At 39.2% G+C, this 21,772-nt stretch overlaps 1 protein-coding gene across 1 annotated transcript in view; it reads right to left on the bottom strand.

Annotated features, from left to right (window-relative positions):
• Window positions 1-4,665, bottom strand: part of LOC136879107 (uncharacterized protein C9orf85 homolog) — a 32,238-nt gene extending 27,573 nt beyond the window's left edge. Inside the window, exon 1 of the mRNA XM_067152850.2 lies at window positions 3,861-4,665. Within this exon, the coding sequence (XP_067008951.1) occupies window positions 3,861-4,302 (442 nt within the window). The 5' untranslated portion in view covers window positions 4,303-4,665. The remainder of the gene's footprint in view (window positions 1-3,860) is intronic.
• Window positions 4,666-21,772: the final 17,107 nt, after the last annotated feature.

Below are 21,772 nucleotides of genomic sequence, written 5' to 3'. Positions count from 1 at the left end.
ACCTTATGATTTCAGTTGTGCACCCAACCTTTTTACCATTAGACTCCAAATATTCTTACTTAGCATAATGTATGTAGAATGATTTTTTAGCTATTTGTTTTATGTTGCACTGACACAGACAAGTCTAATGGTGACGCTGGGCTAGGACAGGCCATCACCTTAATTAGGGTACAGTCCCAGCATTTTCCTGGTGTGAAAAATGGGAAAACAAAGTAAAACTTCTTCAGGGATGCCAACAGTGGAGTTTGAACCCACTTTGTCTTGAATGCAAGCTCACAGCTACGAAATCAAAACCGCGCAGCCAAATTGCTGTTATGCATGTAGAATAAAACATAAAGAAATTTTTAAGAAACATGCACGTAGCAGGCCTTGAACCAGCAATCCTTCATTTACTAGACTCTTGTGCTACCCACCAAGTCACACACTCGATTGTCACTTCATGTTAGTAGATATAAGCACCTGGAATGTGCCAAAGCATATTTTCTCAAGAATGCTTGGAAATCTGGACCAACGGCTTTGGAGTATTCATATTCAAGGGGTCATCTTCACATAATATACTGTAAATATGAAAAGAACAAAAAAGAATATGTGGCTTATATACCTGAAGGTCCTTGTAAGCCTTGAATCAATCAGTAACTGAGTACACCAGCAAAACCAGACTTAAGGTGGAAAATGTCTCACGGCCTTATTAATAAACAATTAAATTTCACTAGACAGCCGAATATACTTAAAATAAGAGTTTTGTCTTTACAATGCTCGGAATCTGTATCGGTCACGTCCATAGTAAGAAGGAAATGCAAATTTTAATTTTCCGTCATCTCCGCCTGTATGTACGTACGTATCTCACATCAGGAGGAAATGGCAGACCAGAATTTAATGAAAATCTGTACATAAAGTTGGAGAATAAGCCACTACACTTTAGGCTATAAATAATGTTATTCAAGCTGAGTGATATGGTAGTTTAAGGTAAGGCCTAACATTTAATTCTTGAATATGTATGATATTAGTGGTCCTGTCGACAAATGCTACACAACAAATGTTATACAGAATACAATTTTTGATCATTTTTACTATCTGATTCATGTTGCACCAACACAGATAGGTCTAATGCCAATGATGGATAGGAAGGGGCTCAGAGTGAAAAGGAAGCGACCGTGGTCTTAATTAAGGTGCAGCACAATAACGGACCATTTATATTGGTATTAAATACTAACATATCAATAGAAAATGCACTTTCCGATAATTTGTATCTTGTACAGTTTACCGTACAGAATTCATGAATTTAGATTTTTGTTGCTTAGTCCATATCAATGCCGAGCAATGGTAACATGGAAATGTTGTTCAATTGTGTTAGCTGATGATGGTGGCATTTCTTTTAGTGGTTGTCTAAAAAGAGAAAAACCACGTGGTCATCAACCCTTATCAGCAGGAAAATTGTGAAGGTGATTATCAAAATGAGAAAAATCATGAAGGAATGATTGCTTGAAGAGTAAGACAACAGGAAAGGAGAATACTGATGTAATGATTCACTTTACACTGGATGCCCTAATATCAGAGTTGGAAGAAAACTAATAAATGTGAAGGCCTCCAATATTGAAAGCCCATCAAATTAATCAACAATAACATTACACTGACTACTGTTTATTGTGATGTGCTTTGTATCTTCAGCTGCAACTCATCTTCAATAGATGGGATTTCTGCTGCATCCCAAATAGAACAGCCTGTTTAAATATTGACAAGGAAGTAGCCAGGGAGTTAGATAACTTTCTTTTTTAGCATGCCATTCCTCCGGTTCATACACGTTCTGATAACTACTAGTAAATGACGACACACTGGTTCATCATAGTATTCTAGCTATTTAATCCCCGCTCTGAGGTACTGAACAGCAGAGTGGTGTTCACTGCTGTCCATAGCTGGGTCATTCCAGCACCGGAATTCTTCTGTTAGAATGCCAGCGTCTTGCAGTACGTGAAAAATAAACTGTGCCATTGTTTGTTTGATCGAGTATTTCATACTGTATAATTGCTTTTAACTGTGGCATTCCAGTCAGTTAATATTATATTCTGATGAGAATAGTGACGTAATGACCTATGTCATGCTCAGTTTAATATTTGTCTGTATCTGTTACAGCATCACAGGAAAATTACGTTAGGTTTACTTGAAAATAGCTCATGTGAATGTTTGTTCTATACCTTTTTCCGATATAAAGAAAAATACCAGAAATATCAGCAGCAGTCATGTGAAAGTTTTAGTCAAAGAGCCGGTAATTAGCTCTATAGACTGTAAAGAAAGTTGCCATGGAGATGGTTCCAGTAACATTTTAAAGCCTTTGAACACCTGTCAGTATTTTTTAATATTGACTCAACAACTGGCTTTCTTTTATACTGGAAGGAAGAGATCATATCAAGATCAGCAAGTGAAACTGCAAAGGGCCACAGACAGCAAGGATGCACGTCAGGACAAGCCACTGACAGTGTTCAGCATGCCCACCTGTATGCTTCAGAATCTGGGGAACAATGTTAGAGTTCAACAAAAATGTCATCATGAACATGCTAAGTGATTATCCTGTCAACGACGGGTTTTACAGCTAGTTTGATAATTCTAAGTAGGTACTTGGTTGTCAAATGTGCCCAAATACCTGTCAAATTATTTTAGTTTTTATTGCCATTTAAGAATATCATCCTGTGTTGCACAAGTGAAAATGTTGATTGTGATTATTGTTTTCAGAGGACAATAATCTGAGGGAAAAAAATGGAAGGGGTCCAATACTTTGAAAAATGAATGTATTAGCCAAATAACACAAGGGCTACGAAGGGCATGAATGTGAAAGACTCCATAGGATTTGTAAACCTAATAACGTCACAGTCAGAAAAGGACAAGAGTTGACCAAGGGAGGTCAGATAGGAAAAATGAAAGTAAGGAGCCTGGTATGAATAAGTGGAAACTAAGACAGGACTCAATTAAGGGCTCTGTGGTAACGCTGACTAGTTAAGAACCCTTGAGGTCCCTTTTTGTCACCTATTACGACAGGCCTAGTCTATAAGTAAGTATTCAATAACCAGCTGCAAATATGCCTAAGAGAGCTCTTTTACATCTTGCAATGTTTCATAAAATGGTTTCTTTGTTTCAAAGAAGGGGAACATTTGGTGCATGATTAATGTCCCTTTCCATGCCACTGTAAACGATCCCTCATTGTGTCAAAAAGAGATTTCCTACTTATAGGGCTCATATTACCCAATTAAGGCTAGTTGAAAACATATAATACCAGTAAGTTCTTCCTTCGTAGTCCTTATATTTCTTCGGCTAATACATTCATTTTTCAAAGTGTTAGACCCCTTCCATTTTGTTTCCTTTGATTAGTGTTAATAGAGGATGGTTGTCCAGTTGAACTTCCTCTTAAAACATCTCAGTATGCCAGCTTATCTCAAAATTTAAATCCTGTTTACTCCATTTCCAAATGTGGTTGGCAAGCTTTGGGACTCAACTGGACGTTTAAACTTACTCCTACATTGTATACCAACTTAAACCTATCTACGGGCATATACTCCCACGTATTAGCATCCCATGCTACAGACCCTAGTTTAAGTCAAGTGTTGTACTTTCTAACAGGCATGATGATTGTCGTCTTAAGGGGCCTGGGTCATCGGCCCCTTCCACAGAGAAAAAGTCATGAATGACACTAAAGAAAACCAATTACTAATTCTTTTAATGGATATTACATTCCCTGTGTATTTTAATTCACAAAGTCATGAATGACACTAAAGAAAACCAATTACTAATTCTTTTAATGGATATTACATTTCCTGTGTATTTTAATTCACTGATATTTCACGAATCACTGAAGATTAACATTTTCTTACCTGCATCACACTGTTTAGACATGTATCTCCGAAATGTTCTACGTTTTCTCTCTGAAAGTTTTTTAATCATATATTTCATTTCTTTGTCTAACTTGAACTGCTCTTCCTTTTTATCAGCTTCCTTTACTATTTCTTCATTCTTTCCACACTTAGGGCATACACCGATCATTTTAGAGCATGGTAGACACATTATGTGATAAGCAGATTTAACACATTTCTGTTCACATTTAGTACACTTACGCGGAACCTTTAGAGGTTTATACTTTTTATACTTTATTTTCCATTCCAAAATATTGGCACATTTTCTACAAACATTGACAACCTCAATACTGTTTATTAAATTCATCTTTGGAGTTTTATCATGCAAATCATTTTTGAAAGCTGTAACATTCTTATATTTCTGGGCCCTCTGTCGACTTGTATTACCCCGCTGAGTACTCATATTTCCTAACCAGGAACAATTACGAAAGACGTGAAACACGCGTATAAAAACCTACTGACATAACAGCTATAGTCTTCGTACAAACTTAATCAGTCACAATATCGCAATATAAAAATATCTTCCTGCCTATCAGAAAGCCTGATTTTTAATGTTAACTAAAATCCAAACTTTTCCCAAAGGTGAACCTAACCTATTATCGGCACACTTTTTCTGGATAGATTTCTTCTTCTTTCTTGGAACTTATGGGCTGCCTTCCTGTTACCCAGTCACTAGTCACTACGCTTATTACTATAATAGAAAGAATCACAAGCGAAAGTAATCTTTACTCCCGCTTTACTCCCTGCTCCCAGCGTGATGTCATGCGTAAGACGCAATTTGGACCGCTTGCGATAATTTACAGATCACTCATCACTCACTAGATCGCAGTAGCGGGAACAGCGAAACTCGTTTGCCCCTTGAATGGTGTGTACGCCACTACGGCAGTTAAAGAAGGAAACCATAGAGAGCTCTGATAGTCTATATTTGATATTTATACAGATTGGGTTCTCAAAACTGAATGCATATTAAATTATTGTAACAAAATTCGTCCATATATCAATAATAGTATATTATATTGTACTAATATAGTGTAAATTTAAATATTCATAATATTATAGCAGTATGATATTTTCTGTTGCAAATGAACTGTCTGCTGTGTAACGACCTTCCTTAGTTTCGTTTGGGATATAGTCTGCAGTCTGAGTTGCGAATCATCACCCACGACGCTAAAGCGTTTCGTCTACTCCTATATGGAGTAATTTTTGAGAAGACTCTCGGTGCGAACCTTGGGTCTTATATTGTAATCGAAAAATAATTCTGTGCTCTTGGGGTTGGTCTACGAGAGGTGTGGAGAGCACAAAATTTCCTGAAACTAGAGCGAGGATTAGCCGTTGTTAAGTACGGTACGAACAACTTAAAAACGTACGCCGAAATGTTAATTTAACGTAGCGACAAGAATCTATTAGTAGGGCTCAATTGACGTCCGAAACGGGGGAGGAGCTTACGGTCAGCTGTTTCCAATATGGCGGCGAGATAGTGACGGGAAGTAAACACGACAGTGATCGGGTGTGCGTCTGTAGGATTTATTAAGAATTCAAAATGTCTTTGGTGTCGTATGCGCAACTGTTGAGAGTTGTCGGAGATTTCGCGCGTCCATTAGTGGAAGGGGAAGAAATATTCAAGCGTAATTACTTGATATGTGTAGGTAAAAGTTTTGAAACAGAAGATTAAACTGGTGTTGTAGCGTTGTGTTTACAATCATCCCACATCGATTCAAAACCCCACAAAGTTAATGTTGTCTTGAATAAAGGGGGGAAAATGTGAAGTGCAACTGTACATGTAAAGCGGGTTTGTCAGAGAAATGTTACCGTTGACAAGATAATTCACCTTAACAGTTAAGCTCCTGTAATTTTCCACTATTAGAGGTTATGGAGTAATTTCTTGTTGATTTGGTCCATGCCAAAGCCTTAGCCAGGTGACGGGGGAGTTACCTGTTTTGTAAACTGTAATCTTGGTGAAGAAATAAAATAATAATTCTACTAAGTAAATGTTATAAAGCAAATAAATCCTAGGCTTTATACAGGCTTGTGTTGGAACAGCCCACATAATCTTAATGATCTTCCATTTTTACCATCAGCACTTATAATTTTTATACTTCTTATTGTCGGTTCTAACTACCTACAGAACATGCAGAGCAAAGTTTGAAAATTATAATTTAAGAGTACTATAACCTCTTTAGTCGCAGCTGTTTGGGGTTGAAGAATACCTGGTTTGTCCAATTCTACCAAATAATTAGGTTATGGCTTCTAATTTATGATGACCGGGCGAGTTGGCCGTGCGGTTAGGAGCGTGCAGCTGTGAGGTCGCATCCGGGAGATAGTGGGTTCGAACCCCACTGTCGGCATCCCTGAAGATGGTTTTCCGTGGTTTCCCATTTTCACACCAGGCAAATGCTGGGGCTGTACCTTAATTAAGGCCACGGCCGCTTCCTTCCCATTCCTGGACCTTTCCTGTCCCATCGTCGCCATAAGACCTATCTGTGTCGGTGTGACGTAAAACAAATAGCAAAAAAAAAAAAAATTATGATGGCAAAATACTACATATTTTCTTTCATTGATAGAAGTATTTTTTAAGCAATTTAAATGCAGTGCTTAATTACAACCAGTTAAAGATATTACTCACATGTAGATAGTTAATTTACTGTCTGCTGTTACACATATGAAGAAGTTTACAAAGAGCGGATTACATTCTATGTGCGGCACAGAAGTACTAGGCTACAAGTTTATCATTATTTTTGATGTAGCTAAATCTTTGTGAATACAAATTAGAGACAATAACTATCAATGAGTACAATGAACAGTACCGGTACTTACGCTGTGGAAAGAAGTCGTCTTCATGAGAATGCAGACTGCACACTGTCATGTATCGCGTAACGCGTTTTCCAATTGACAGTGCGGAAGCCCATCTTTCTCTCTGAACTTTTTATACACGAAAGTAGTGAAGAGATTTCGCATCCGTTTTATACGATTTGCAACCGTATACCGCCTCAAATTTCACAAATTCTTTTCTGTTTCCATCACGACGTCAATTCTTCGCCATGTAAATAAATCTCACCAGTCACTATGTTGCAGCTTCAACATCCTACCGCGTGGCTGCGCCATTCAACTTTTCTGACGTCAATAGGGACATACATAATTCTCCATATTTATACTGCTTGAATGAAAGGAAGACACTTAGGATTGTGATGCGCGAGGATATTTTCCTGTAGAGGCCTCAGTATTGGGAATGAAACCGTGTATTGACAAATGTCAAGACATGAAGAAAAGGCCAATTAGCAAGGGATTACTCAGTAGGGGGCCGGAACGTGACCACCGAGATAACGGGGGCCACGTCCAGAAACAGCTGCAAGCTTACAACATCGTGTCAGCTTTTGCAGATCGGTTCCAGGAAACAACAATGTCCTAGGGATCCTCGGGTTGCACCGTGGTTGAGAGATGTGCTGTGTTTGAGTTGCAGCCTTGGGAAGACTGTGATCTGCACGTTAGTTCCTCATTTTGTGCCATATAAGTAACATTTTTTGAAGAGGGACCGTTTTGTCACTGAAAAGCCAACACTATGTGCATCCTCGGTAAGTTATGAAAAAGTTTTTTTTTAAATTCTTACAGTGCCAAGACAATCGCGGATGCTTGCCTAAGTTCGATAGGTAGGCCTATATATTTTGTCAAATGCCCGGGGACTGATTGGAACCTCAAATGGCACCATCAAAAGTGCGGGTAAATACTTTATAATTGGCGGGCATGATAACTCCGTTCCAATGCTTCTATCTTCTCATCAGGACGGCCCAGGCTTGAATCGCAGTCGATACATGAAACATTTTTAAAATGGGTAGTCACGTTCTATTGATACGGATTCTACTTAAAACACTAGATCCCGTCCCTTACCTTTCTTTATACTTTTGAGCCAGAACCGCATCATTTATGGTGGTGTATTTTGAGTATCCAACCATTCTTCGGACTTACCTTGTACCTTAAATGGTGAGTGGATGCAGTGGCGTACCCACAACTTTCCCTGGGAAGGGGTTGTGAAAATATTTTTTATTTTTTATTTAGAATTTGCTTTACGTCACACCGTAGATCTTCAATGGCGACGATGGGAAAGGAAAGGGCTGAGAGTGGGAAGAAGCGGCCGTGGCTTTAATTAAGGCACAGCCCCAGCATTTGCCTGGTGTGAAAATGGGAAACCACAGAAAACCATATTTAGGGCTGCCGACAGAGGTGTTTGAACCCACTATCTCCCGGATGCAAGCACACAGCTGTGCGCCCCTAACTGCACGGCCAACTCGCCCGGTGAATATGAAAAGAAAGCCGGTCCTACCGAATGCGTTGACGGATCTTCAGTAGATATTGTTGGTTTTGATTGTTACCATGTACAATCATAGCTTTTGTACTTTTAACATAAACCGGCTGCATTATTGAAACTGTTCGTAAAATTGATAATATCGTTCTTCGTTTGTGAGGAAGTAGAATCTTCATTTAATTTGTCTTCTTAAAAAAAAAGGAACCACTTTGATACTACACCCCGTGAAGGTGACTACCTTCCAGGCCCTATTTATTTCGATTACGAGAGATTCAAGGAAAACGCTACTGCACCCAAAAAAACAGGCTGTATCCTCCCCATCCCATGCCTTTCTTAACTCTGTCAGTGCCGGGAATCGAATGCAGGATGGCTTAAGTCAAATTCGAAAATAAGGAGACCTAAAAGTACCAGCCGGCCCCACAGTGTACGGGTAGCGTGCCTGCCTCTTACCGGAGGCCCCGGGTTCTATTCCCAGCCAGGTCAGGGACTTTTACCTGGATCTGAGGGCTGGTTCGAGGTACACTCAGCCCACGTGTTTATAATTGAGGAGCTATCTAACGGTGAGATGGCGGCCCCGGTCTAGAAAGCCAGGAATAACAGCGGAGAGGATTCGTCGTGCTGACCACACAACACCTCGTAATCTGCAGGCCTCCGGGCTGAACAGCCGTCGCTTGGTAGGCGATGGCGCTTCGGGGCTGTTACGTCATGGAGTCTGATTTGGAAAAGTGAACAGAGAAGGAAGCGACACCCCTGCAAGGTTCCTTAGCTTCCAGCTAGTTCTTCTGTCCGGCCTCGTGCGTTTAGGACAGTAAGAAAACGTACGCCTTAATAAATGCTCCTCATAAAACCTTTGTAAAAATACTAGCTGCATCTATTTATAACAATAATCACAAACGCCTCCTTTTCATATTGCTCAGTTGGTTGAGTCGCTGTCCTGAGTCTGAGTTCGCAGGTTCAAATCCCGGATTGGATCGGTAACCCTTAAAACGGTGTTGAAATGGCAACAGCTCAGTGTCGTTGATTTCTGGCACGTTAATAAAATTTATAGATACGAATATTAGCGTCACGAAACTCTAACTTTATACTACTATATTCTGTATCCCAGACTTGCGTGGAAAAGTAATTAACAATTTACTTTACGTCACACCGACACAGATAGGTCTTATGGCGACGTCGGGATAGGAAATGCCTAGGAGTGGGAAGAAGGCGGCCGTGGCCTTAATTAAGGTACGGCCCCAACATTTGCTTGGTGTGAAAATGGGAAACCACGGGAAAACATTTTCAGGGCTGCCGACAGTGGGGTTCGAATCCACTATCTCCCGGATGCAAGCTCACAGCTGCGTGGCCCTAACCGCGTTGGAAACTAACAGGACAAGGTAAACCCTACATAGCATTTGTTGTAACGTGTATTTTTCTTTACCAACTAACAAAATATCTATACCCATACGCTTTACATTATTTATTTATTTATTTATTTATTTATTTATTTATTTATTTATTTATTTATTTATTTATTTATTTATTAGTGCCTTCAGTACAGTGTTGAAGTTAGGGCTCCAGGCCCTCTTGTACACTTAACCACATACTAATCAACATCTTAAATAAAATACTGAGATTCTTAAAATAGTTAAAACTACATAAATTAATAGAATTTAAAATAAATTTAAATAAATAAATTACTAAATATTCGGTGGTGGGGTCATGTGAGCCGAATGGAGGAGGATAGGTTACCTAGGAGAATAATGGACTCTGCTATGGAGGGTAAAAGAAGTAGAGGTAGACCAAGACGACGACGGTTAGACTCGGTTTCTAACAATTTAAAGATAAGAGGTATAGAACAAAATGAGGCCACAACATTAGTTGCAAATCGAGGATTGTGGCGACGTTTAGTAAATTCACAGAGGCTTGCAGACTGAACGCTGAAAGGCATAACAGTCTATAATGGTAATGTATGTATGTATGTATGTATGTATGTATGTATGTATGTATGTATGTATGTATGTATGTATGTATGTATGTATGTAAATTAATATTAGAACTAATTAATATTAAAAACTCTTAAACATGGCTATTCCTCAGGAACGCACACATTCATATTTCAACCATTCAGTCAGCTGTCCTCAAGCAGGTAGTCTCGGCAGGTGACCTTAAATCGTGATTTAAAAAAGCTAGTTTCTCTGACCTGAACTGGCAGGGAATTCCATAATCTGGCGACAGTCACCACAAATGATCTAATAATTTTATTTGTGCGGTGTAGTGGAATAGAAAGAATGGATCTAGAACGTGTATTAATGTTGTGAAATGATGATAAAAAGACGAATTTAGAAGAAATATACATTGGCTGACTTCCAGCTACCACTCTGATCACCATCGTTAAAGTGTGCAGCTGCCGACGTTTATCAGACATCAGCCATGAGACAGCCTGTTAGTATGGGGTGATATGAAAATCGTACGGTACTCGATATTGTAAATAAATCGCAGGCAGGAATTCAGTGCTCGTTGAAGTTTAAGTGTTTCTTCTCTCGTCATGTCAACTAAAACAACGTCACAATAATCAAGAATAGGGAGAATGAGTGTCTGTATTAGTTTGGCCTGTAGCTCAAATGGAAATACATTCCTCTGTCATTTAAGAGGGTGAAGTACTCCAAAAATCTTTTTACGTATTTCTTTCGTTTGATCAGACCAATCAACTGTTACATTCATCATTACGCCGGGATTTTTAACCGTTTTACTGTAGGGAATAATGTTACCATTCAGTAGGATAGGCGGGATTGCGACATTGTTTGAGAAGCTCAGTAATTTTCGTGATCCAGTTATAATTGTCTGAGTTTTTTTTTTTTTTTTTTTTTTTTCTGTTTAGTATAAGAGAGCTTCGTTGTGCATATACACTGAGTCGTCGGAGGTCCCTGTTAATATCTTGTCTTGCAGTGTCGATATAGCCTATTTAAAGATCGTCAGCACAGAGGTCATGTGTGTTATTTCCTGTCACAGATGGTATGTCATTGATATAAATACAGAAACTTAGGGGCCGTAGAATACTGCCCTGTGGGGCAACACTTTCATTTTCCATTTAGAGGCCTTGTCGTTTACTGTTACACGCTGTTGACGGTTACTCATAATGTTATGTATAAAAGTAATAGGAATATCATATACACCTGTAGTCTTTGATTTTATCGAGTACAAAGCCTTTTAACCTGATTTTCTGTGACACTGTGAAATGTGAATGGCAGATTGGCTGGAGGGGAGGGCGGTGAGTCGGTGCAGTTAATTTGGGTAGGTTGAATATTTATTCTACTAAAGTAATCGTTCAGTTCGTCAAGTGGAATGTCAGGAGTTGTCTGTCTCTGTTGATGTTTTCCTATTCCCAGAGCTCTAAGTTGGTCCCATGCGCGATTAGAATTTAAGTTGTTAGCTGAAATCCGAAAATATATGCATTTTTTAAATTTCTGATTAACTGCTTTGTGCGATTTCTTAAGATGCGGTTAGATTCGAAGTCTGTGTCATCTAGGGTTTGTTTGTAATGTCGAAATAACGAGTCACGGTGGGCCATCATTCTCTTGCCTTCATCATCTAGCCATGGACAAGAAACCTGTATTCGACGCGTGCGCAAGCGCGCGCGTGTGTGTTTGTGTGTGTATCTTTGCCGCATTATTTGTATAAAATGTCACTTCTTTATTGCTTATCACATGACCATTATTATTATAACATTACCGTATTTGTTCTAAACCAGAATATTGCATCCTTACTCAAAGTGTTTATTCTTGCATTCATTTCACTTCTACGCGGAATATATGAAATGCTGCAGTTATGTTGGGATGGGAGTAACAGAGGTAGCCGAGACCGGGGGTTGTCGTCCAAGGAGTCCAGACACCCCAGGAGTTTTAACGAAAGTTCTTTTATTGAGCATTTTATATATAATATGCATTAATATTAGCTTCCGGAGTCCCACTCATTGGCTGAATGATCAGTGTTGAGGCCTTCGGTTCAGACGGTTCCGGGTTCGATTCCCGGCTGGGTCGGGGATTTTAATCGCGTCTGAATAATTCTTCTGGCTTGGGACTGGGTGTTTGTCCCAACATATTCATATTCAGACAACATACTACATTACCAACCACCAAATAAACACACAACACTGATTACATCCCTCTAATAGGGTTGCGTCGGGAAGGACATCCGGCCGTAAAACAGGGCCAAATCCACATGTGCGACACATTTCGCACCCGCGACCCCACAGATGTGGGAAAAGTGGGGAAGAAGAAGAAGGAAATTACTATTAGCTTCGGGAATCCGCACGAATCCACCACTCTTACTTGGATCCAAGGACACTCATTTCCTTTTTCGGTATTCTACACCACCTAAACTATGGAAGTTTGGACACCTATCAGAATAAAATTCTGGATGAATGGGCCCCCCCCAAACTGAAATCCTAGCTACGCTACTGGTGGAGAGGGATATTGTTATTGTATCCCATTAATATGTGCCAAAACTAGGGATGGGTCCAGTCAGTTCATTTTTGTGCTGTCTTCATGGAAACGCTCTCGTGGCACGTCGTTCAAATGAACGAGGTAGTTTATTATGAGCTCTCTTGGCAACAGCACTAGCGGCGTGAGGAGAGGTAGTTTACCGTAGCGCACGCGAGCTAGTACGTAAATTTTACAACAGATTGCACTTGCGTACGTCTTCGTCTTCCTTTAATTTAATGGCAAACCATACAGCCTTGATCCCACCCCACCTCCTACGTTGTTTAAGCTCGGTGGTTTTAAGGGGCGTATGAATCAGCTGTTTGAGAGAGAAGAAGCTACTGTATTTACGGCCTTTATACAAGGGAAAACATTGCTCTAAGATGATAATTGTCCTTTTTATCTGTTAAAGAGCTGGGAGGACGAACCGTATGAAACGTCCTGTTAATAAGGGATGTTCCTAAATAGCTAACTAATAATGTCAGATCTAAGTCCTTTAAGGCGTTTGCTGTATAAAACTAGAGTTTCGTCTTAGGCCTGACATTACACTCATCAGAGTGGAATGTGTCAGGCCCTATCCACTGACGATGATAGGGTGTATGCACGCGAATTTATCAGAAGCCCATTAACTTTTGATATGCTCTATTGGTATGAAAAATCTAATTCCCTCATCGATAAACATTCCCCATTAATATTACAACATATTACAGTGAGTTGTGACTGACATTATGAACTTGAAATGCGATCAGCTGATTCTTAACCCAGACGTAATTAATAGTTTCGTTGTCAGGGAAGAAATGTAGGAGATACACAATTTCAATTTGTCTTTATCACACCATTGTAAAAGCGTAGTTCTTTGCTCTATTCACTTGATCATAAGAATGTATGGTAATTTCGAAGGAATATGATAGAAAAACATTTTGTATACGACAAAGTGACAATAAATACGTACATAGGTTAATGGGAATGAAAAATTCCCTCTGTAGATCAGTAGTCTGCTTCCGATCCGCAAGATTGGGTGTTCAAACCCGACAGAAGTACTCGGATGTTTGAAGGGCGGAAAGAAATCCGTTCGAAACTATATCGTGCGATATCGGCATATAAAAGATCTCTGGTAACACATATGGTGTTTACTTTAAGTCAGTCAGATCACCCTCCTGGTGAAATAAAGCAGAACGTCAAATCAAAATGCCTGTACATGGTAGCTGAAGCGTACTTAAAATAATAATATATGCGGTGATTGTGATCACGTCACGACAAGAAATCACTGATATCAGAAAATCACGATATCAAATCACGCTGTGACTCACAAATCACGGTATCGCTCATCACTAGAAAGTAAGGGTCTGAATGCTACCAAATACAGTAGAGACAATACACGACACTGAGCGAGATATCGAGGGACAGCTATTGGAGCTCACTCTAGCGGATAGACCTGAACGGTACTGATTCTGTCATAAGAGCACGTGTATTTTTGTGTGAAGTTTTTGGTGTTATTTATGCGTTTTCAGTGAGTTGACATAATTAAATAGTAGCGTGTGTCATTCCTTGATATCTCCTCTCACCATGAGGGGAAAAGTATGTGCTGTGTTTGGCTGCAGTAATTACGAAGTAGAGAAAAATGCGCGGTCGTTCTTCAGGTTCCCTCGTGACAAGAACATGTAAGTAATATTGTGTTTGCATATATATTCTTCCAGTGACAGAGTTTTTTATAGTACTTCATAATCTTCTGACCTGCTCGACCCATGTTTTAACGGGCTTAAAATAGAATACGCATATTTTATTGTATAGTGCAGCAGTTAACCTTCAATACCGATGTGTTGTTGTAGGTGTGATCTGTGGGTTTTGAAATGTCACAGAAGCGATTTGGATAACGTGTACAAGAAAGAAGGTACGTTACGCTTGTATAAGAATTATAAGATCTGTTCAGATCATTTCCAGGCCAGCGACTTTAAAAATCCTCGACTATACAGCCAAGGGTATGTTACATTTTTACTCTAATTGTACGTAAATATTCCTAAAAGCATCACTATCGACAACATTTTCAAACTTTTCTTTCTTTTATCCCTCTTCTCAGATTAAAGCCGGGATTTTATAGATTTTATTTCTGTTAGTAGGCTTCATGTTAAGAGGAAAATTGTCCAGCTATTAAATGTTAATTCATTGCATCATATGTGTAATGTGATGATACATTGTTTTTAAATGAGGAAAAAAGACAAATCCAACCGTAAGATTTCAGGCAGGTATGCTAAAGCTAAAAAAGTTTTGCATAAATGAAAGCAAGCCATTTCACAGCAGTCCATTTCACACCTTGTTTATATGTCTAATTTCAGTCTTTGAATAATAACCTTTTAAATAATTCTTCATTCATTTATCCAGAATTGCTTTAGCAACTTCGAAGTTAATATCTCAATACCACTGTCTATCTAGACGTAATTTATTTATCCATTTCCGTATATACATTTCCATTGATATTTGAATTTAGCGCGATTTGTTCAAGTCAAGTCACTAGGAGCGCCACCGTCGAATTGTCTCCCATTTTAGCAAGGCGAAATCCGTAACTGTCGTGTATTGTCTCTACTGTATTTGATGCTACCCAGTCACAAATCAGGAGTATAACGTTACATCGTGATGGAAACAGAAAGAAAATTGTCAAATTTGGGGAGGTACTGCTCTGGATACGGTTGCAAATCGTATAAAACGGATGCGAAATCTCTTCACTACTTTCCTGTACAAAAAGTTCAGAGGGAAAGATGGGCTTCTGCGCTGTCAATTGGAAAACGCGTTACGCGATACATGGCAGTGTGCAGTCTGCATTCTCGTGAAGACGACTTCTTTCCACAACGTAGGTACCGGTACTGTTTATTGTACCTGTACCGGGCGGTACACCTCCACGCCGCTAGTTCAAATATTGCGCCAGTTGAAAATCCTCAACAGGAGAAAGCCTCAACTTTAACAAACTGTATTAACTCAACGGTTTCTCGGAAGATGTCACTACTGTAAATTTGGTAATTTTGAAGTGTTCTGAACGGTGTCTATTTCGATTTGTGTTTGTTTGCTCCGTATCGAGAAGTTTGGATATTCTCTAACAGATGTCTCTACCAAAAATTATGATAACGCACTCTGGTGTAAAGGAATGTACTCTCCTGAAGAAATATTGTATTTCTAAGTTTTGTCTTTACTAAATTTTGTTCTGTCATTTGTGGGTTGGCAATATAAATCCTTTCTTTCCGCCTGTTTTGAATATAGCCAATCAGGAGTTTCTGTAATTAATTTTCCACAAATAAGGTGTTTCTTCCTCGTCTTGTGTATTAGTTTTTGCTGTTATCCAATAAAAGTTTGTGGGCGGGTTGTTATCATTCATGAAAGGTCTCGAACTTTCCACGAGGGTATAAAAACTGCTGATTTACTTGTCTCGGGGCCACTTCAGTAACATCTTTCTTAGTGTGTGGATATGTAGCAGGGGGCGGGAAGCGCCTCTTTCTTCGGGCAACAGATCTCCAACAAGGTAATGGCCTGTTAACATCTTTATTTCTTGCTAGCTCAGCAGTTTAACTCTCGGAGAAGGTTCGAATCCTTTAATATGTAACCCATCTTTTTAAAATGTAAATTCCTTTTCCGTCTATGTAAAATCTACAAATATCTTTACTGTAAAGCGGGGATAGAGAGTGCTTCACCCTCTCGAACTCCCCTTCATTTTGAAAAGGAGGTGACTACGTTTTCATAACTAGGGTCCGGATTTTTAGGTACTAATAGGTTAGAATGCAAACTTACTTATGCCAGTAACAATTGTACCCTACACTATACAGCGGTTATGCCATGAGATTTGCATAGATATTAGGGGTACAGCCTATAGAACTCCTTGAATTTATGCTACTCTTCCTACATCGTGGTACAACGGGTTGCATGACACTTACTACAAACCAAATTACTTTGCATTCTAACCTATTACCACCTACAAATCCGAGGTATATTCATAACCGTTCTTCTCTTCTTTAATGCAGTAAAGTTTTCTCATACGGGTCACCTCCCTAGCTTGGGATTAGCCGCTGTATTATCGGCCTAGCGCCACATAGGTTTTAAGACAAAAACTTTGTGTAGGAGTGCAAGTTATCGCCTCCATTCAATTTTGTATTTTGGGCCATTTACTTAACCCGTTTTGTTTTCCTTCCTGCGAAGGCCAAGTAGATTGGGTATTAGATACACCTGTTACACTGTATGTGTGCCTTGAGGGCAGTTAGGAGTAAGGGTTGTTGTGGCCTTTGATAAGGCTGGTTAAAAACGAGACCAGGTCAGCTCTTTCTGGTATTTTGGAAAGTGCCTCTAGGAGGCCTGACATTGTTAAGCGGGAGCAAGAGCTCCAGGTACTGAAGGGGTTTTCTGCCCTTTGTTGAATTGTGGGTGTGAACTGGGAGCTCAGACTTTGGGGCTTGTAGCCCAGAATTGTAAAGTTGCTGTGTACCTGATTTAACTGTTGTTATTTGTTGTACGCTCAAAAGTCTATGTTACCATTGTTAAGTTTTGAAAATATAACCTTTGTTAAAGTTTAAATTAACTTTAATTTTGTAGTTGAGACCTATTCCAGCCCGCACCTTCTTTCACCTCTAACTACCACGGATATCTCCGTAACAGTACCCATTGATAGTTATTGTCTCTAATTTGTATTCACAAAGATCTAGCTACATCAAAAATATTGATAAACTTGTAGCCTAATACTTCTGTGCCGCACATAGAATGTAATCCGCTCTTTGTAAACTTCTTCATATGTATAACAGCAGACAGTAAATTAACTATTTACGTGTGAGTAATATCTTTAACTGGTAGTAATTAAGCACTGCATTTAAATTGCCTATAAAATACTTCTATCAATGAAAGAAAATATGTAGTATTTTGCCATCATAAATTAGCTTTTTTTGCTATCTGTTTTACGTCACACCGACACAGATAGGTCTTATGGCGACGATGGGACAGGAAAGGTCTAGGAATGGGAAGGAAGCGGCCGGGGCCTTAATTAAGGTACCGCCCCAGCATTTGGGAAACCACGGAAAACCATCTGTTTTACGTCACACCGACACAGATAGGTCTTATGGCGACGATGGGACAGGAAAGGTCTAGGAATGGGAAGGAAGCGGCCGGGGTACAGTCCCAGCATTTGGGAAACCACGGAAAACCATCTTCAGGGCTGCCGACAGTGGGGTTCGAACCCACTATCTCCCGGATGCGAGCTCACAGCTGCACGCTCCTAACAGCACGGCCAACTCGCCCGGTCATCATAAATTAGAAACCATAACCTAATTATTTGGTAGAATTGGACAAACCAAGTATTCTTCAACCCCAAACTTTTATGCTGATGGTAAATATGAAAGAATATTAGGATTAGGATGTGCGCTGTTCCAACACAAGCCTGTATAAAGCCTAGGATTTATTTGCTTTACAACATTTACTTAGTAGAATTATTATTTTATTTCTCACCCAAGATTACAGTTTACAAGACAGGTAACTCCCCCGTCACCTGGCTAAGGCTTTGGCATGGACCAAATCAACAAGAAATTACTCCATAACCTCTAATAGTGGAGAACTACAGTAGCTTAACTGTTAAGGTGAATTAGAGCGTCAACGGTAACATTTCTCTGACAACCCCGCTTTACATGTACAGTTGCACTTCCCATTTTCACTCCCTTTGTTCAAGACAACATTAACTTTGTGGGGTTTTGAATCGATGTGGGATAATTGTAAACACAACGATACAGCACCAGTTTCATCTTCTGTTTCAAACTTTTTACCTACACATATCAAGTAATTACGCTTGAATATTTCTTCCCCTTCCACTAATGGACGCGTGAAATCTCCGACAACTCTCAACAGTTGCGCATACGACACCAAAGACATTTTGAACACTTAATAAATACTACAGACGCACACCCGATCACTGTCGTGTTTATTTCCCGTCACTATCTCGCCGCCATATTGGAAACAGTTGACCGTAAGCTCCTCCCCCGTTTCGGACGTCAATACACACGTTATTGTACGAAAGCTACGTGCCAAATCGAACAGAGTTCACATGACAAGGGAACGTAGGAGTGTGAGAACTTTGTGTAACAAAAGAAGATCATTGTTTACAAAATTAATTTAGAGTTATCAAGAAACTGGTTTATAAGTTTAAGGATATTGGGAGAAGGTTAGAATAATAAACAAGAAACACTTGTTGGAAAAGGGAACTGTAGAGAAATATACGTCTCGAGGAAGAATATGCAGGACATTGGAAAATCAAATGATTACTATCGCCTTCGGGATTTTCACATATTGAGGGAGATTAGTGATATTAAAACGATATTTATATAAAGGGGTGAGAGAACGATTGAACCGTAAGCCTATAATGTTTATAATATGCCGCCGTGTATACGAACCTTTAAGATACCAAGGTTTCTGTGGAATATATGGCTGTAACTGATAATAGAATTTACCTTTCGTTCATGCAGTGCGTTGCCACATTTCCTGCAAAGATTGTAAAGCGGCGTCTTTAAAGGCCGGTCTCCACTGTTTAACATTTAACACCAACATGTTAAATTTAACATGTTACAGTGGACATGTATACTGTGATTGTGTCTTCCAATTGACTTTGCATGTTAACTCAGAATGTTGAGTTAACACTTTTAACATGTTGGCGTGTTTTCCACTCCAAGTGGAAAATATGTCAAGTCAATTCGTTGTTCGTGCGATGTCGGCACAGCTTCGGCAACTTCCATGATGTTTCCATGCCAACACATAACCTAAACGACGCAAACGACGTGCTCCTCATATAGTAGGATTATAATTACAACACTCCGCAACACTCCTTCTCTTTGTTATAAGCTACAAATACAGTACACGCACGTGTGTCGTTCTCTCTGCACTATACTAAAATGTATAGTCAGAAATGGAGTAGAGCAAGGAGATTACTCTGGACTTAATTAATGATATAATAGAAAGGCCTTATTTGTGGGATGTCTCATCAGAGGAATACAGATATAAAGCGAAGAAAGCCGACAGTTTCCTGGAACTCGAAAATATCTATAATTGTTCCCGCGAGTAAATCGAAAAAATAAAACTAGCGTCCCTCCACTCCCAGTACAGTCGAGAATTGCAGAAAGTTCAGAAAATTCGGAAGTCGGGAGCGGACGAAGTTTATACTTCAAAGTGGTTTGCTTTTGAAGCAATGAGCAGAGTGAGGGGAGAAAATGTGCCTAATAAAACTGCATTTCTAAATCATAACAAGAAGCAACAGTGGCAATAACAAAGGCCAATCCCTCTTCATCTGAGTCCATTGTCCTTATTTAAAAATACTAGACACCATCTAAATGTATTACCATAAACTGATATGATGAACAACCTGTATATAAACAAAGAATGTCAAGTTTAACATGTTTATTAAGTGTGGACACAATGTTAAATGAAACAGTTTTTGACATTTAACATTTAACATGCTAATGGTGTCACCAGTTAACATTTAACACTTTTAACATTTAACATGTTGTTGTTAAATGTTAATCAGTGGAGACCGGCCTTAATAGAAGCATGACGAATATAATAACAAGTTTGATGACTCAACCGTTATAGCGTGGTAGTTTGTGGACCCGCCACTGGGAGCACTGCGAACGACGGTGTCCAACACATGCTTCAGTAGACCGGCAAACCATGTGTAGGAAAGTACTGAAGATGTTATTGTGCGAGATATTTCAAGTCAATAAGTTGAATTTTCTTTGCTTTCAGTTCCTAAACTCAGTTCATTGTGTGTTGTGCACTTAAAGCACGTGTGTGATGTGGCTTGATTAAATTAATAGCTCAACATGCCGTACTGTTTTGTGCCTGGCTGTAAGTCAGGCTATGGTAAAGTAGTTAATGGTATTTGATTCTTTTCACCACGGAAGGATATAAATAAATTTGAAAAATGGGCCAGAGCTGTTCCACTAAAGGATATTGTGTTAATGCGTAATAGTAGAATTTGTCAAGTTCACTTCTCTGATGATTTGATAGTAAAATCAGTTAATTTTATAATGAATGGTGAAAAAGTGGTTATGTCTCTTGTGAGATGGAAATTACGTCCAGGAGCGGTGTCTCACATTTTCCCTAATTTTCTGAAATACCTTTCAAGTGAGATTCAGTCCTGTGAAACTTCCAACAGGAAGAAGAATCTAGACACCACTAGGAAAAGAAGAAACAAGATTGAAGATGGGAGTGCATCCGCTAATGGAGAATTAAAAGGTCAATCTAATGTTGATCAAAATTTGAGTTATTATCCTATTGTGCTTTCTGATGCCCCAAAGACCTTTTCATCACCATTCGTTTTAGATTCTAGTCGATACATTTTGAAGTTTTAATTTTAATTTGCATTTTGTTGCACCTCGTACCATTAGGGGCCGATGACCTAGTTGTTATGCCCCTTTAAACAACAATCATCATCTTTCTAATACCGGTACCTATTTCAGTGTTCGAAGTGAGTAAATTTCTTTTCCTAAGAAAGGCCTTCTTTGCTCGTGCTAGTTTGCATGTTATTTTGTCCTTCTGCCATCGTTAGTTATTATTTTACTGCCCAAGTAACAATATTCATATACTTCCTTCTAAGTTTATGAAGTGTTCGCCCTGTGCCCATTCTCTACGTGATAATAATCAAAGTACATTTTCAGTTCTTTCCGAAATAACAGACTACGGTTCAAGCAGTAATGAAGTGTTTTTAACACGCCCTTCGAAAAGTATATGCGACATTCTTTTCCAGGCCGAGAAAATTATTCGTGAAAACTGAACTCAAAATCGATGTGGGGCGAAATATTTTTTGATTGTATCGATTCTATAGGCAAAATTTCAGTTGATCCTTCAGGAGTTGGCTGTTGTCTTCAACGTGTTATGGATATAATCCCCACTTGTTTATCATTATCTGAAGTGCCGATTTTTCTTCAGTATGAAAGAAATCCGGTGATATTTACAATCTCGAACATCCGTCAAATCTTCACGCAAGCTTTCGAAATTCCATTAACCGACAAACTGAGTTGGTGTTTGTTTTAATATGCTGGGATTTGTGTGTTATTATTGTGTATGTACACTCGAGTAACTTGTGCTTTTCGCAACATGTGATGAAGGTT

Source organism: Anabrus simplex, chromosome 8 (genome assembly GCF_040414725.1).
Source record: "Anabrus simplex isolate iqAnaSimp1 chromosome 8, ASM4041472v1, whole genome shotgun sequence".
NCBI classification, from domain to species: domain Eukaryota; kingdom Metazoa; phylum Arthropoda; class Insecta; order Orthoptera; family Tettigoniidae; genus Anabrus; species Anabrus simplex.
Note: the sequence above shows the minus strand (reverse complement) of the source record. Positions and strands in the feature narration are given on the sequence as shown.